We start from the raw sequence: 15544 nt of genomic DNA, 5'->3' as shown, positions 1-15544 counted from the left end.
TCGACCTGAAGCGAAATCTGACGTGGAGATTTTGGAAGCCAACTGACAAACTTTGACGTGATTGACATATGACAGAATGGCAAATCCTGCCGATTCCCGCGAGATTCCCGCATGTTGCAAAAAATATTTGAAGGATGATAAACACAATAGCCTCCATTTGACTTTAAAAATATGCTCAGATATTTGTCCTTGGACATTATCTGCTCCTCGAAGCTCACAGTTTTCCTCGAGCTTCGCTCTCGGAAAACTGTTCGCTTCTCGGAACAGATAATGTCCGCGGACAAATATCTAAGCATATTTTCGCGCCAAATGGAGGCTATTGTTTATATATATTACCTTGATAACCTTTATCTTTAATTAGGATCCCTTCACGGAAACTGTTGTCCTGCGCGCCCGTGAGGCAAATCTTTCTTAGTTGAGAAGACAACAGAAGATCGAGCTGCAAAAATTTGACATTTATAGATCGTCTTTAAGTATTTGAAGTCAGGTTGTGGATTATAATTCTGCTAAAACTTGATAAAGTCCAATAAAATTTCAACCCATAAAAGACGTTTTTATAGGAGATAGAATACGACATGGTCATGTCAGTGGAATTAAGGAATACTTAAGAAAAAGAGAAATTCGTTGCTCAGGGGACTGAAGTGAGGGGAATGGCTCGAGGGACGTGGATTTCATCCTTTACCAATCAACTAATTTGCAAGTTATCTTGTGCTTACTTTGTTTTATACCCAATCATAAATCACCCAATAGTCATGGGCACCCAATAGTAGAGTTACCTGTCAGTAATTGGCTCACCCTTCTTCGTTATTTCTTGGTCGTCCCCGGAGGTCACATTGTCTTTCGGAAGTTAAAAGGATCAGATTGATACCAGGTACCTTGTATCGTAAATTATAAACGGAAGGTAAGCTTAAGACGATTGAGGGAATTTTATCATTAAGCAGAATGAGTTGTTTTCCTAGCAAAGTGGGCTACTGTGGTTTTAATCTTCAACAGGACTAGGATATCAAAGGAAACTGCGACATAATAATGTTTTGGCCATAACATGTTAATTAAGGGCACGTTATTTCGACTGTCATAATCATTGGTTATGTTGATATGCTATGGTTCAGTACCTGAGTTATTGGGGCATTTCGCTTTTTTGCCGAAAACGAATTCCCTCATAACAGAGATTAATTCTTCTTCTCCTTTTTTTTAAATTTTTTTTGGGGAGACGGTGATTAACCTTAACATTTTTAATCTAAATATATTAAATCACACTATTTGAAAAGCAAATGCAAATGCTCGGCAAACTTTACGTTCGGCAATGCTGTTGCGAAAAGCCGGAATCACCCAACTGTTCATCATATCATTCGTAAATATCTGTTCGGAATGCATCATCGCCTTAGAAATTTGGATGTATTTTTGAGTTTTAGAATCTACATTTTTCTACGACTCGACGCTATCTCGACATTTCATAACACTGGAAAACTAATTGCTTTCGTTTTGACGGAGGGGCAAATATTGTTAAAAATGCGGAGTAAGTCGGTAAACCGGCCAACAGCTGCCTGTGAATTAGAGAATTAAGTTTCCGTTTACTATAAATTTTCGCGACTTAGCTTTTCAGTTAAACTATCCAAACAGGTCATGCTGTACTAGCTTATGCAAATACGGTCTTTAAAAGACGTTAATGTTGTCATTAGCCAAAAAACATTTTCCCATTCATGGGTTTACAAAAATCTCTTAGCTATGGTCCATAGCTAAGATAGCGGAGCTCCGCTATAAATTAGCGTTTATTGTAAGGAATAAAAAGCCTTTGAATTACCACGGAGAAATTTAGCCTTGACATTAGTTTCTGAACAAGTATAAACAAAATTTGGTGCTCTTATCGCTTTGAATATTTGAAGATATATTTTACCTTGATAACCTTTATCTTTAATTAGGATCCCTTCACGGAATGTGCTATTTTGCGCGCGCGTGAGGCAAATCGTTCTTAGTTGAGAAGACGACAGAAGATCGAGCTGCAAAAATTTGACATTTAGAAATCGTCTTTAAGTGTTTGAAGTCAGGTTTTGGATCATAATTCTGGTAGAAGTTGAGAAAGTCCAATCTACAGAATCGAATCGAATCTACAGTTTTCTTTGGCTCGACGTTATCTCGACATTTCAACACTGGAAAACTAATTGCCTTCGTTTTGACGGAGGGGCAGGTATCGTTAAAAATGCGGAGTAAGGTCGGTAAACCAGCCAACAGCTGTCTGTGAATTCTAGGAATAAGCTTCCGTTTTGTAAGAATTTTCACGACTTAGCTTTTCAGTTAAGCTATCCAAACAGCTCATGCCGCACTAGCTTATGCAAATATGGTCTTTAAAAGGCGTTAATGTTGTCGTTAGCCGAAAAAAAATAGCTGAAATGCAGCCGCCATAACTTTTTTTTTTTAATTGAAGTTCTTAAATAGCCCTTGTTGTTTTCTGCGGCAAGTATTAATTTGTTCTTTTCCTCGATACCGGCGTTGAAATTTATTTTGCTATCTATTTAAATTTCTTTCGGTCTTCGCTCCTTTCTTTATCTCTTAGGGTTATATTATTCAGTGCTCTAGAATGATAATTGTAAACGTTTCAGTAGTCTTTCTTAGGTTTTCGGTAACATTTTTAATTCATGGGCGGTTGAACAGAGTGAAGCTTGTTTCAAACCAAGCGAAAATCTCCCAACGAGGTTGAGTATTTGAACATTTTGCCAAGTAAAAAATTAAAAGAGACGTTTACGAACAGGTTACCGTCAAAAACGTTTACAACGTATAAAGTTGATTTTTTGGTGTTTTTCGCCCAGCAGGTTTATTTCTACCTCTTGTCACAAAAGCGAACAGTTCCCCCATCTTAACATCTATTTCAATTGCAAACTTGATGCCTTGAACTTTTGGGAATTGCGAAATATCACTTTGGGAATATCACTCGGGTATTTCCGAGGTCTTAGCCGGGCGTTTTCAGTCACGTGACGCGTTTAAACCAATTGCGTGCTAGAGATAAAATTGATGGATTATAACATTGTTTATCCAAATAACGTCAAGCCTCGTAAACTCCACATTTCCAATTTAGTTTCGTCTTTGGATCTTTTGGTCAAATAAAGCTCTTTATTCCGTTTAATAAAACGTTTGCTGATTGCGTATGGATAAACTGAGCGCCGATTTGGAAGATAAGTTTTTGTTGTACACGTTTTGCGGCTTATTGTATTACCATGATGTAGGAAAATGCAGACTGCCGTTTGTTGGTAAGAATTATTGGGTATGTTTAAGCGCCAAGCGACCGGCTTGGATGCATCTTTTCCATTTTGTTTAACGTCTCCAATATGTTCACGAAATCGGTCGCTTAGTGTCCTTCCTGTCCTACCAATGTCATAACTTCTTGTATAAAAATCAGCTTACGCAATAGAAAGTAAATTTCATTTCAATTTCATACATCATTTGTGTCCCTGAATTTTGTCGACGTTGTGGATGAACGGGGAATGATCACGAAGAGCGCATTTGCTTCCGAAATGGTTAGGAAGTGAGAAGTGTACAGGTCCCCTAGTCTTTAGCCTTGACATAAATTTTTGAATAACTGTGAATAAATTTAGCCAACAAGCTTGTTACGCTTTGGATATCTGAGATTTTATCTTGATTACCTTTATCTCTAAGCGTGTTTACCCCAACCTGACCTTGGAGGGATACTTATCTTTTAGGAATTTCTCAGTCAGAGGACTAAACGCATGGGAATGAAACGGAAGGAGTGAATTCCACGCGTTGTCAATATTTTAATTTGAAATTTACTTTGTTGATAACCAATCATAAATGTCTAAAGTCACCGGAAGTCAATAGCAGAGTAACCGTGAGTAGTTAGCCCAACCTTCTTCGTTATATCTTGGTGGTCAATTAAGACCACTTGGACCTTTGGAACTTGGAAGATCAGTTTGACTCCAGAAGATCATAACGAGAATTTTTTCATTACCAGGTTGTGTTGTTTTTCTACCAAAGTGAACTACGGTGGTATTGCATCTCAACAAGAATAGGATATCAAAGGTAAATACAACACACAAGCGTTTTAGCCGTAACATCTAAACCCAGCCTACATTATTTCGAGTAGTTCCCGGATTATTATTTTTTTTTTGTGGTGACGTGCTGCGATCGATTCAATTTTTGAGATCTTCTCGGGCCGTGGCACTATTTTGCTGGAGTTGTTATATTGCAAAGCAGTTTTAATAGGCCTTATCACGGTTTTCGACGCCATTTTGACGAGTAGGCAAACAGGCTTAAAATAACAGTGTTTGTTTGGAAATCCGGTGTCAAATAATTTTCGTAAAACATCGCTTCTAAAAAATTCTTGAATTGGAAACTTTTGCAACTAGGAAAAGGAATTTAATAAAAAAAAATGGAGGGATGTATCTGTGGCAGAAAGCGTCCAGTCGTGTTTTGAACTTTCCATACATTTCCCTTTATAGCGAACCAGCCGTGAACTACTACTAAAAATATTTCGCGGAAAACAAAAATACAGGGAAATGTATGGAAAGTTGGACTGGACGAAAACGAAAATTATTTGACATCGGATTTCCATACAAACACTGTTATTTCAAGCCTGTTTGCCTACTCGTCAAAATGGCATGGAAAACTGTGATAAGGCCTATTTAATATTCATCAAAAACTCCTCTATCTGACAGTCAGTGTAAATGCTTGAGAAAAGATGTTCAGTAAAGTTGCTGTGAGACAGACACAAAACTAATTAGTTTAAGTAGGACGCAGGTTTGAGAGAAGAGAGGAAAGAATGTTTATTGTCGTTATTTTATATTTTGTCGGAGATGTAGCAACCGGATTAGTAAAACAAGGTGGGATTAATGACGGGAAAACGATGTTTTAAACAGAAAACGAGGTCGAGCCCGATAAATGATTCATAATAACCTGACAAACAACCACCACATAAGATGTTAGTAATTGCTACAGCTACACCAGATGATTTTATTGACATAAAATAAGATGTTACTTTTGACGTAATTTTTTTGGAAGGAATTTTTCTTTTACTGTCTGGGGCGAGTGAATTCGTCGTTATGGAATTTTAACTGACAATGTCATTAGAATGTGATTATTCCAAATTACCAATACCTGCGCTATCACCGAGGAACATCCAAGGAGAGTATTAAACAAAATAGTTCAAAGGCTGATTCCTGTATTCCGGCTCGTCATTATTGTTTGGCCTTTTAAATAACAAATTTGGGTATGCTAACATATTGTTATTATTGCGGAACTTTTTGTTTTAATCATATTCCCTGATTTCACCAGCTGCTGTGTGCTTTCGAAAATGGTAGCTGGCCTATTTTCGAACTTTTAACGACGTTTTCTGCCCCTCTGAAACGATTAGATTCTCATTTTCGCGAAAGTCTGAGGTGGACAATCGTTAACGAAAACGCTTGGTTTTCTTCTGCACAATTTTATTCGAGTTTCCGAGGCGGGTAAAGCTTTTGAGAACAGATAATCCTTCATTGGCTGTCCCTGTATCATCAGTTTTTTCTTTGCGGATCAACGCGGCCAATAGCGGCGTTAAAGGGGCAGTGTCACCTACTTGTAGTGTTACTTTGAATGGCAAAAAACGTATTTTAAACCAATAGAATTGTTACGAATAACCTTACTAGTGCCCAGAAACTAGAATTAATTATGTTTGGTTGTGGATGGCTAGGATGACAATGGTTTACAGCTTGAAAAAAAAATGGCTATTTTTTAAGTTCTTCCTTTTGTATTTCAGACAAATCACTAAAACTGATTACAGCTTGTTTTTCCTCTGACAAATCACTAAAATATTTTCCTCTCGCTGTTCTAAGAGCCATTTTATGTTACAGTAAAGGTTTATTGTCAAATGTTTGAGCAGTTTTTACCAAAAATACAAAAAAATTCCCGTGACAGTGCCCCTTTAAAAGTCAGCATTTCATTAAAAACAAATTGAATGCTGCATTATGTAATTAGCTGCCAACTGAGTATTATATTTCGGTTTAAACAATCCTGTATTAGTAACAACTTGTAATAGGAAGTGATAAACAACCAATATTAGACAGTTGTAAAAAAAAAGACCAATAGTAATAAAATAACAATAAAATTGGTTAAACTTCTCGAAATCCGAATTTTGCGAACAATGAAAACCAAGCACGAACAGATAGTTTAGCAACAGGAAAAATCGTCTTGTTACAAGGAAATGCAACCTGGGCAATATAAAGCAGAAACAATGAGAAATTATCAGTGAGTGACAATTGAAAAATTATATTTAATTGTTTGCTTGTCAGTAAATTTAAAATCAAGGAAATCTAGACTCAAAAACATTTCTCAGATGTGAGGGGTAAATTGTCTTGGTATCAGGAAATGTATTATGGGCAATATAAAGAATAAATAATGAGAAATTATCAGTCGGTGACTATTGAAAGGTTCTCTTTAATTGTTTGCTGATCTGTTTTTCTTTGTTTGTTTGTTTGCTAAGGATAGACAGAGATGGCATTGAAGACAATGTTCTTTCTTCTTCTCATCATGTTGCCAGTGGCGACGGAGGCAAAGAAGCCTGTAAAGTCTCAAAGTACGTAATACAAATATGATGGATATCTATATTCAACACTCGTATTGTAGCGTAGGCTAAATCACTTATTAAATAAACCCGATAGTAATGCCTGAATAACCTGTGCATGGAAAAGAAAATCCTTAGATGTTAATCTGAACGGGCGAAAAGAAAATGCTTCATTTTACTTTACTTTCGACGACGCCAAAAGAAAAAAAAAAAAACAATAAGGCGTTTATCGAACTTTCGTTGATTTCGAAACAATAAAGCACCTCAGGACCCTTGAATAGTATTTTCAGAAATAACTCTCTATAAAGGCTTTCTTTGCAATATATGAAGGAATTCAACATTTCACGACTGTGGCCGCGGATTCTGCATATCTTCAGGTATTGACCGCATTGCGGTCCTTTAGGTGGCTCCGTAGGGTTTTCGCCTGTAATGTGGCAAACGCTATGTCACAAATCGAAAGTCAGGTTTTTGTCTTGCTTTCTTTGTACCAATTCGAAAACACCCAAAATGTAAAATTCAAGAACACAATTTTGTCCTCCAAACCTTGATGATAAAATAGTACCTTTCTATCTCTATTTAAAGTTATTAAAACATAAGCGTTTGTCAATCTGTCTTAGGCTTTGATTTCGATTTTTTTTGTTCACCTTTTTTCAGTGAAATTTTCTGAAATTTTCACATCGGGTAGAACCTCAACTGGAAAATCTTATTAAAGCATAACAGGTTGGGGGTACAAAGGCAGATTCTTTTTTTTTTTGTGCCCCTGCGTAAATACTTGCCGGCCCATTTATTTATTTATTTATTTATTTATTTATTTATTTATTTATTTATTTATTTATTTATTTATTTATTTATTTCAAAACTAGAGCAAACTATTTGAAACCTCTGTACCAGTTTTAAGAACCAGATAAAAGTTCACTTTTTCACGGACAATAATAACGTCTAAGTAAAGGAACTCTCCAAGTTAACCAATTGGGCATGCATGGGGAATTGCTTGCAAGAACTAATTGAAGGAACTTAACAACCTCGGTTATCTTTGAAGAAACAAAAAGCAATACTTTGGTTTTAAAACTATTACAGGGAATGTTTTCTTTGAATATGTTTTTTTTCCTGTTTGTACCCTCCATGGCTGTATTTGTGGGGTGCATCATCATCAGTACGTGCTAGATCTTAAACCCCAGACACCTTCAAGGAAACCTCCACTCTTGAAATAAGTTAACTTTGAATTGTTGAAAATACAATCTAATCTCAAATTTCGTTGCAAACCATAGAAATAATATTTCCTTGTCGGACAAAACAGGATTTGATTTTCGCCTATTTCTCATTTCAAATTTCCCGGGCGCCGCTATCTTGGATTATGACTTAACACGGCTGCTCAATTGTTTCACACAATAGAACTTCTACTTACTGATAACAGCGGCACTGTATGACGTCATGAAATCCAAGATGGCGGCGCCTGGGAAATTTAAAATCGAAAGTAGGCGATAATCATTCCTATTTTTTAGCACAGTTGAATGTCGCCTCTACTTTTTAAATTGAAATTTAGAATTTAGACACAATTTATCATCAATTTGTTCTCGGAGTTGAGGTTTCCTTAAATAATGTTTTAAAAATGCCTTCTTAGATCTGCTGTTACGACATACATATTGCATGTAGTCAAAGACTGGAAAAATAATTTTGTAAGTTATAAAATATACATGTTGTTAAATGTTGTTAAGATAGCCCAAAATTACTAATCGATATCGTACTATTTCCCACAGTGCAGACGAAATTCACCCGCGAGGAAACTTGCGACCTTCAACACTGCCTTAGAGAGTGTAAGCAGATAAGAAGATATACCACTTATTAACCGAGAGTGAAGTCATTACAGGGAAATCTCAGACCGACGCCTTGATGTATTGACCGAACGATAGCGAGGTCAATACATTTAGGCCGAGGTCTGAGATTTCCTTGTAATGACCGAACGGACGAGGTTATTAGTTATTTATTATATGGCTTTTTTAGCGCTATTCTTAAAAAGAATACAATAAAAACACCGGAAGTAATTTTCATCATCCGCTTGCGCGCGCAAGAGGTCATTCAAGGTCGTGTTCACTGAACCGAAACGAACCTGGTGATGCGATCGAAACCACAAGACACAGTTTCTCTGACAATGGGACAATTTTTGTCTTTTTTCCGTCAAGATCTAGGGCAAATTTTACCACTTAAATTTCAAAAAACACACTGACCTGTGTTTACAAGTGTTTGACCCTTAAAAATGTTAGAAGCTATAGCAGAGATGGGCCCAGTTTGTGATTGGATTTTGAACATGTGGGAAGAACTTGCAGTGATTTTAGTGACACTCATGATTAATATTAATCTTCGTTGTCGCTCTCAATAACATAACGGAATCAGACAGAAATCTCAGGATACTTCTCTGCAGTCCCTTCTAAGGACTTGGCTCGTTTTCTTCGCCATTGGTTTTCCTAACGTCTTTAAGGAACTTTCCCAGGAGGTGGTCAAGTTCTTCCGGTGGTAAGTCCAAAATCTGAACATTTGTCTCGTTTATCTCGCCAAGAAAACGGTAAAAACACTTCATATCACTTGACGTTTTTCTGTTCTTGAACAAACTTTTGTAATTCCTCTTGACTGTTACCGAAATTTTCGTCTTCGTGAGTGATTACTTTGCGCATGTTGTTTTGCTCACTTTTGGTTTTTCGCTCTCGCTTTGGCTCTCTTCGTCGCTCATACTGAAGAAGTATCTGTATGCTAGTTTTTCTTTCAGTTATTGAAAATATAGTTGTACTTTGTCCATATTTTTTGTTGTTTTCGCCCACGCGCTCGTAGCTTTTACTCACAACTCAAAAGAGCCGTCGAGTTGAGAAAAATTTTCATAATGCCCGGTCATTACAAGAAAATCTTGCCCGCTAGGCAGCCAATCAGAGCGCGCGTACTATTGTAGCCATATAATAAGTTATTAATAATAGAATAACAGAATCATGAAGTGACGATAAATAAAGACTAACCTAGCAACATCGTCATCTAATAGAGTTTTCTTTACCAATGTACAACAATATTTAATTCTTTTCGATAAAAGTAACAAAAGCGTAAACTTTACAAGAGGTAAGTTTGGATAGGATGGGATGACGCAAGAGTAGGTAAGATGTAAATAAAAATGGTACTTTAAACGAAGAGTTAAGGTTTTGAAATATGAGACAAGTTAAAATAAGATATAATGAGATATGATAAGAACCCTGACCCTAACAGATGCGATAACATAAGATAAGATTTGTAGAGATAGAATAATATAAGAGTATTTATTTCTATATTTTACTCTCTTGTACCTTTCTCCACAGGCTGTGAAGGCAACTGCAGAGGTGACTGTAAGTGGAAAAACAAATATCATTTACAAATAGAGAAAAGGGATGCGGGTGATTAAATCAAGAACAAGTTGACTACACCCCTATCCAGTATTAATTTATTTTTCTTCATTTATATACTCACATAGGACACACTATCAAATGCAAAGAAAAACAAAAAGAGAAAAAATTTCTATGGTACATTCATGCCGCAAAACACTATTGTATCGACACAGTGCGTATTATCAAAATTAAAGAAATACAGAAAAAGAGCGAAAAAAATGGAGCAAGCACACAGTTTTACATAATTTTGAATTCCAAAATTACTAAATGCTCATTAACACTAACAGTAACAGTAACAGTAACACTAAAAGACATAGTAAAAGTAACTCCAACACTAAAAACAACAATTGCAGTAACAGTGACAGCGACAGACACACTAGAGGTAATTCTTAAACAAAAACAAAAAACAATAACAGTAACACTATCAGCAACAGACGGTAATAGTAACAGTGATATTAAGTTACACTAACATTAACAACAATAACAGTGGCAGTAACAGTAACAAAAACAGGAAAGGCTGGTTTGCTCGTACCAGCAACGATAAGCATTAGCAGAAGCATAAGCATAAGGTTGTTTACACATGTAATAAGCATAGGCACAAGGTGACATAGGCAGGTACAGTGACTTAAAATTTTGGCGCCAAAATTTTAAATCCAAGTGGTGGAGGTACATGCCACCATCTTGAAAAGAGAAAACACTTCCTCTGACTACTTGTGACTACTTTTCTGTTTTCTTGTGCTTATGCTGGCGCTATCCCGGTTTACACGAGCAACGCAACGACGCAAACATAAGCGCAAGCACAAGAAAAAAAGAACGATTTCCTTCATTTGTGCTTGCGTTTTTGCTTACGCTTATGCTTATGCTTGCGTCGAACGTGTAGAACAGCCTTCACAGTAACAGTAACAGTTAGAGTAATAGTAGTTCTAATAGTAAAACTAATAGTATCCCTAACACTTATAATAACACTATCACTAATAGCAATAGTACCGGTAACAGTACCAGTGACACTTAAAGCCCGGCCAAACGTTTTTTTTTTTTTGCTACACTGTTAACTGTAACATGTTGCACTTCTTTGGCCACTATGTTGCACGACATTGCATGAGGTAGGATGATGTTCAAGGAAGTTTGATTTTCCTCAAACATCGTCTTAACCCTCTCACTCTCAAGAGTGCCATATGGCACAAAAAGTCATTACGTGTCCAATATTGGGTCAATTTGCATCAAATTTGGACACCAAACAGATCTTGGAGAGATCTGTACAATGGAAGCATAAAATCTTACCCCCCTCCTACACAAGACATGATTAACCACCCCTCCATTTTTTGTAATTTTTTCCTCTTACACTTTTAAGACCAAGTCATTATTAGACAAGAAACTATGTGCTGAGGTCTGCAAATTAAGCTATAGTTTAGGGGTATACCCAGTGCATACGAGAAGTGAGGTGTATATTTAAGGTTTACGTTTTCTTGTTTTAAACACTTTTCATTCTTTTCTGTTACTTCCTTTGTCTTAGCTGGAATGATTTATACAATGCCCCAGATAAAACCTTTTAATTGGTGTATTACAGTTGGTGTGGGGGTTCACAGCTGCCGTTTTACAAAAATACGACATTTCCCATGGGAGTGAAAGGGTTAAACATCGCTCTATATTCTTTAATTCTCAGAGATGAACAAAAATTTTGCATGTGTTCAACCTTAATTAATGCGTACATGCTCACTAAGCTGACTTTGCGCTATCTTTTATCCATGGCAATGGTTTATTATGATTTTCTTCGCGCATTGCCGGGTGAGATTTCAAGCTACAGATGGCAAAGGAACAAAGTTGGAATCTATCAATCTCTCTCAAAGCTCAAATACAAGTGATTTTTTTTGCGAAAGGAAAGAGAACTGGCAAAGGTGTAAGAACCAGGAAAAGCGAGATCAATAATTACAACAACAATAATGATAGCATTGGTCCTTTTAAGAAGAAATAATTGTATGTGACTGAATTTGTCTTCTGTATTGACCAATCAGCATTTAGTACTTTTTTCCCTCTATATGTCATAATGAAAATAACAAAGAAGACGACAACTTCAGTGGTAATGATGTTGAAGTCCCGTATTACAACTTCAATTCAAAAGCCCGAAGTAGGCCAGGATTGGTTAAAAAGAAACAGGGAGCAGATAAGAGATAAGTTAAAGAAAGGAAAGTTAAAAAGTATATATTTTGATTTGCAGGCTGTGATTTTAACACGAACATTAAAGACTGCATGGAATCGTGTAAGTACACAAAAATATATGGTTAAGAGTTAAAGAAAGAGATAATAAAGTTCATACGAGAAATTTTTGGTTTTATCTATATGTCAGTTAGGATTTTGTTAAGACACGATAATAACGTTAATACAGTGTTGCAATTTTAATTTCCACAGTGCAGCCAAAATTTCCCAAGTCTTTTGAAAACAAAGACAGTACTTGCAGTCTTGAGAGCGCTGTTTATGACTGTAAGTAGAGAAAAAAATATTCCTAATAGATTAACAGCAGGGTATTGAGGTTTGTACAGTCCTAAATAAAGAACGAAAAGCAGTCCCATGCAGTTATCATTTCATTTGTCACTTAAATTGAGTCAAACATCTATGAGATAAAATAAAGTGGCTTTCAGTTGAGAGTCGATAAACTAAAACCAAAAAAGTTGTTACTCTGATCAATCATAAAAATACAGACAGCGAAATTAACCAATCAGAACTAGAAACAAATACATGAGACCGTCGTCAAGCGAAGGAAAACTCGAGCGGGCAAGTATCGATTGCAGCAATCATTGGCTTAGTAAAGAAAAGCAAAACGAATACCTACATCATAGACTTTCTCCCAATAAAAACATAATACTTAGTGTATTTTAGCCTTCACAGCAGGCCTGAGATGGAGCAAGCATTTCATTTCGATAATTTTCTCCGCAGGTTGTCCCGTTGGCTCTGATTGCCATCTTAAAGGTAAGCAGACAAACAAGTATTAGTAAGATTGAGTGGAATAACAAATTCTTAACTTTAAGTGTACGTATGTGGTCATAGGACTAATGAAGTCATGAAACTAAATCTAACGTGAATGATATTTTATGATAAGTGTTATTCCCATGTTGTGTGGCATCCTCTTTGCTACTATTATTGTTATTGTTATTTTTATTATTACTTTTATTGTTATTATTATTATTATTATTATTATTATTATTATTATTATTATTATTATTATTATTATTATTATTATTATTGACATAATTTTCTCTTCGGAAACCGAAGCGAAACGGGATGCCCTTTTGTTTCCCTTCGGTTGCACGGGGGTGAATAGCTCCTTGACTCGCTATCCTTTCAACCTGTCCATCCATTATTATTATATTGTTGTTGTTGTTGTTGTTGTTGTTGTTGTGAAATTCAGTTTATGATACAGTATTTTACCCCAAGGGCGGGTCCAAACCATAAACCTAGGGCACTAGGAAGTTGTTTTGTCAGGGTAAGGTTTTTGATGATTCTGGGATTGCTTGATCGCTTCAAAAGTATCATACGCTGGCATAAATGTTTCCTTAGGGCTTCTTTAAGCCGCAAGGTTTTCCCCAGATTCTTTATTACACGTTTCGCCAAGGAAAAGTTATCCTAACTGTTAAATCAACAAAAAGTCACGCTTTTTTCTGCATTCTAAACAAAACTACGAATTAGCTTTTTTAAATAGGAAAAAAGTTCTCCCTCGCGATAATGAAACATCTTGGCATTATTGAATGCTCACGTTGACTGTGCAAAGAATGCCTACATTGACTACACTTGAAGTAAAAGGTAAAAGAAAGTTCTAAAACCAACGTTAAATTTGATAAATGCCTCCTTGTTCAACGTTTGTGAATTAAAACTATAATATTGTTTTAATATAAAACAAAACTACAAAACTATAATATTGTTTGACAAAACGTAGCAGACAGAACTGACAGAACTGACAGAACTGTAAGGGGACAACACGTTCCGAACAGCCTGTCAGTGAAGGGTCATCAGGAATGATTCGTCCTTTCTCTCCTGGTGGTTAATAAGAACAAAGTGTTCCTTATTGTCTAAAGTGACCATTTAAATTAAGAAAGTTGTTGCTATTTTACCCAAAGAGGACAGATAGAAAAATGCGCATACTAAGTTTGCACCTATAGCAATTTAACGAGCAAGAGACAAAACAACGCGGAACACTCGATTACTTTAAGAATCAATTGTTCCTCGTGTGTCGTTACTAAAAAAAAACAAATTTAAAAATGTCCCTTTACATGATTTAACCCATCAGGACTGAGAACAAAAATGCGATTAAAAATAATGCGCTTTAAGCTAAAAATTAAGCTTTCATCACTTTTGGGAAATGTATATGACTATGGTGACCATGGTGACACAAACCCTTTTAAACTTGACACATCGACTAAAACTAAAAAAATGAAAGGTAAGTTACAGAAGAAAAGAGAAGAGAAGAGAAGAGAAGAGAACAGAAGAGAACAGAAGAGAAGAGAAGAGAAGAGAAGAGAAGAGAAGATAAGAGAAAAGAAGAGAAGAGAATAGAAGAGAAGAGAAGAGAAGAGAAAAGAAGAGAAGAGAAGAGAAGAGAAGAGAAGAGAAGAGAAGAGAAGAGAAGAGAAGAGAAGAGAAGAGAAGAGAAGAGAAGAGAAGAGAAGAGAAGAGAAGAGAAGAGAAGAGAAGAGAAGAGAAGAGAAGAGAAGAGAAGAGAAGTTAAGATAAGATAAGATAAGATAAGAAGATATGTGCTAAAAGGAAATAAGACAAAGCTGTTGTATTTTGCTTTACAGCTTGTCCACCGGGAGGCTGGAGAGAATTTGATGGAAATTCATGCTATTACGTTGATGATACTATAACCACGAAATGGAGCGATGCTCGAGCAGTTTGTCAAAACCTGGGAGGAGACCTGGCTGTAATCACCTCAGCCGAAGAAAACGACTTCCTTTACGAACTGGTGATGGAAAAGGAAACGGTCACTGAGGCGAAAGCGTGGATTGGGCTGAAGAGAAACACTGATGACTCGAAGTGGTATTGGGTTGATGGCACTCCACTGGAGGGACAGTACGAGAACTGGGGAGAAGGGGAACCTAACAACCTGGTGGGAAATGAGAACTGCGCGCACTTTTTTGGACAGCCAGGAAAGTGGAATGATGCCCCATGCGAAATGACGGGTTATTGGGCTCCCAAGAGCCCCACCATTCTTTGCGAAAAGCCTCCCCGTATATACTAATAAATCAAGCAGATTCGAGCCTTTTCCAGAGTTAGTTGTTTGGGAATCTATAAGGACGATATAACTGTAAGTTAAAGGTTGAGAGCGCGACATTTCCTCGTTAGATATTAAACTTAATGCTATAAGTTGATATCAATGTTCATTCAGCTCAAAGAAATAAAAGTGGTGTCGGGGAACTTTGTGTCATAAAATTTGTAATCTTAACATTAGTTTCTACAACATCTGGTTTCGTTTGGTTTGGCTGCCTGGTCATTTAACGGGAGTACGTTTGATCGCTTTAGGGGTGGTGTTTTGTATGTAAACAGTTATCAACCCACTCCGTCAAACATTAATCTAAAATTGGAGAAGAATTAAACCATTCTAACCGAACAT

General features: G+C 36.4%; 1 protein-coding gene across 3 annotated transcripts; it reads left to right on the top strand.

The window, feature by feature from the left end:
* Positions 1-813: 813 nt before the first annotated feature.
* On the top strand, positions 814-15342 carry LOC146467093 (CD209 antigen-like protein C). Of its 3 annotated transcripts, none has more exons than XM_085126359.1 (9): positions 814-901; positions 3962-4029; positions 6469-6556; positions 8302-8358; positions 9877-9903; positions 12158-12199; positions 12349-12420; positions 12874-12906; positions 14733-15342. In XM_085126359.1, exons 3-9 carry the CDS (start codon positions 6475-6477, stop codon positions 15170-15172), a joined length of 753 nt encoding a protein of 250 aa, XP_084982485.1. In that variant the 5' UTR covers positions 814-901; positions 3962-4029; positions 6469-6474; the 3' UTR covers positions 15173-15342. The 3 variants fall into 3 exon arrangements, with proteins under 3 accessions (XP_084982485.1, XP_084982486.1, XP_084982487.1); XM_085126360.1 differs by having other exon boundaries at positions 6464-6556; XM_085126361.1 differs by having other exon boundaries at positions 828-871.
* The last annotated feature ends 202 nt before the right edge of the window (positions 15343-15544 follow it).

This window comes from Pavona decussata, unplaced genomic scaffold (assembly GCF_977016875.1).
Source record: "Pavona decussata unplaced genomic scaffold, jaPavDecu1.1 SCAFFOLD_138, whole genome shotgun sequence".
NCBI lineage: Eukaryota > Metazoa > Cnidaria > Anthozoa > Scleractinia > Agariciidae > Pavona > Pavona decussata.
Note: the sequence above shows the minus strand (reverse complement) of the source record. Positions and strands in the feature narration are given on the sequence as shown.

Excerpts from the sequence above, each read along its gene's own strand:
- LOC146467093 (XM_085126359.1), top strand. The coding sequence starts at position 6,475 with ATGGCATTGAAGACAATGTTCTTTCTTCTTCTCATCATGTTGCCAGTG. Across the intron at positions 8,359-9,876 it reads TCAACACTGCCTTAGAGAGT|GCTGTGAAGGCAACTGCAGA; the intron begins GTAAGCAGATAA and ends CTTTCTCCACAG. Across the intron at positions 9,904-12,157 it reads AGGCAACTGCAGAGGTGACT|GCTGTGATTTTAACACGAAC; the intron begins GTAAGTGGAAAA and ends TTTGATTTGCAG.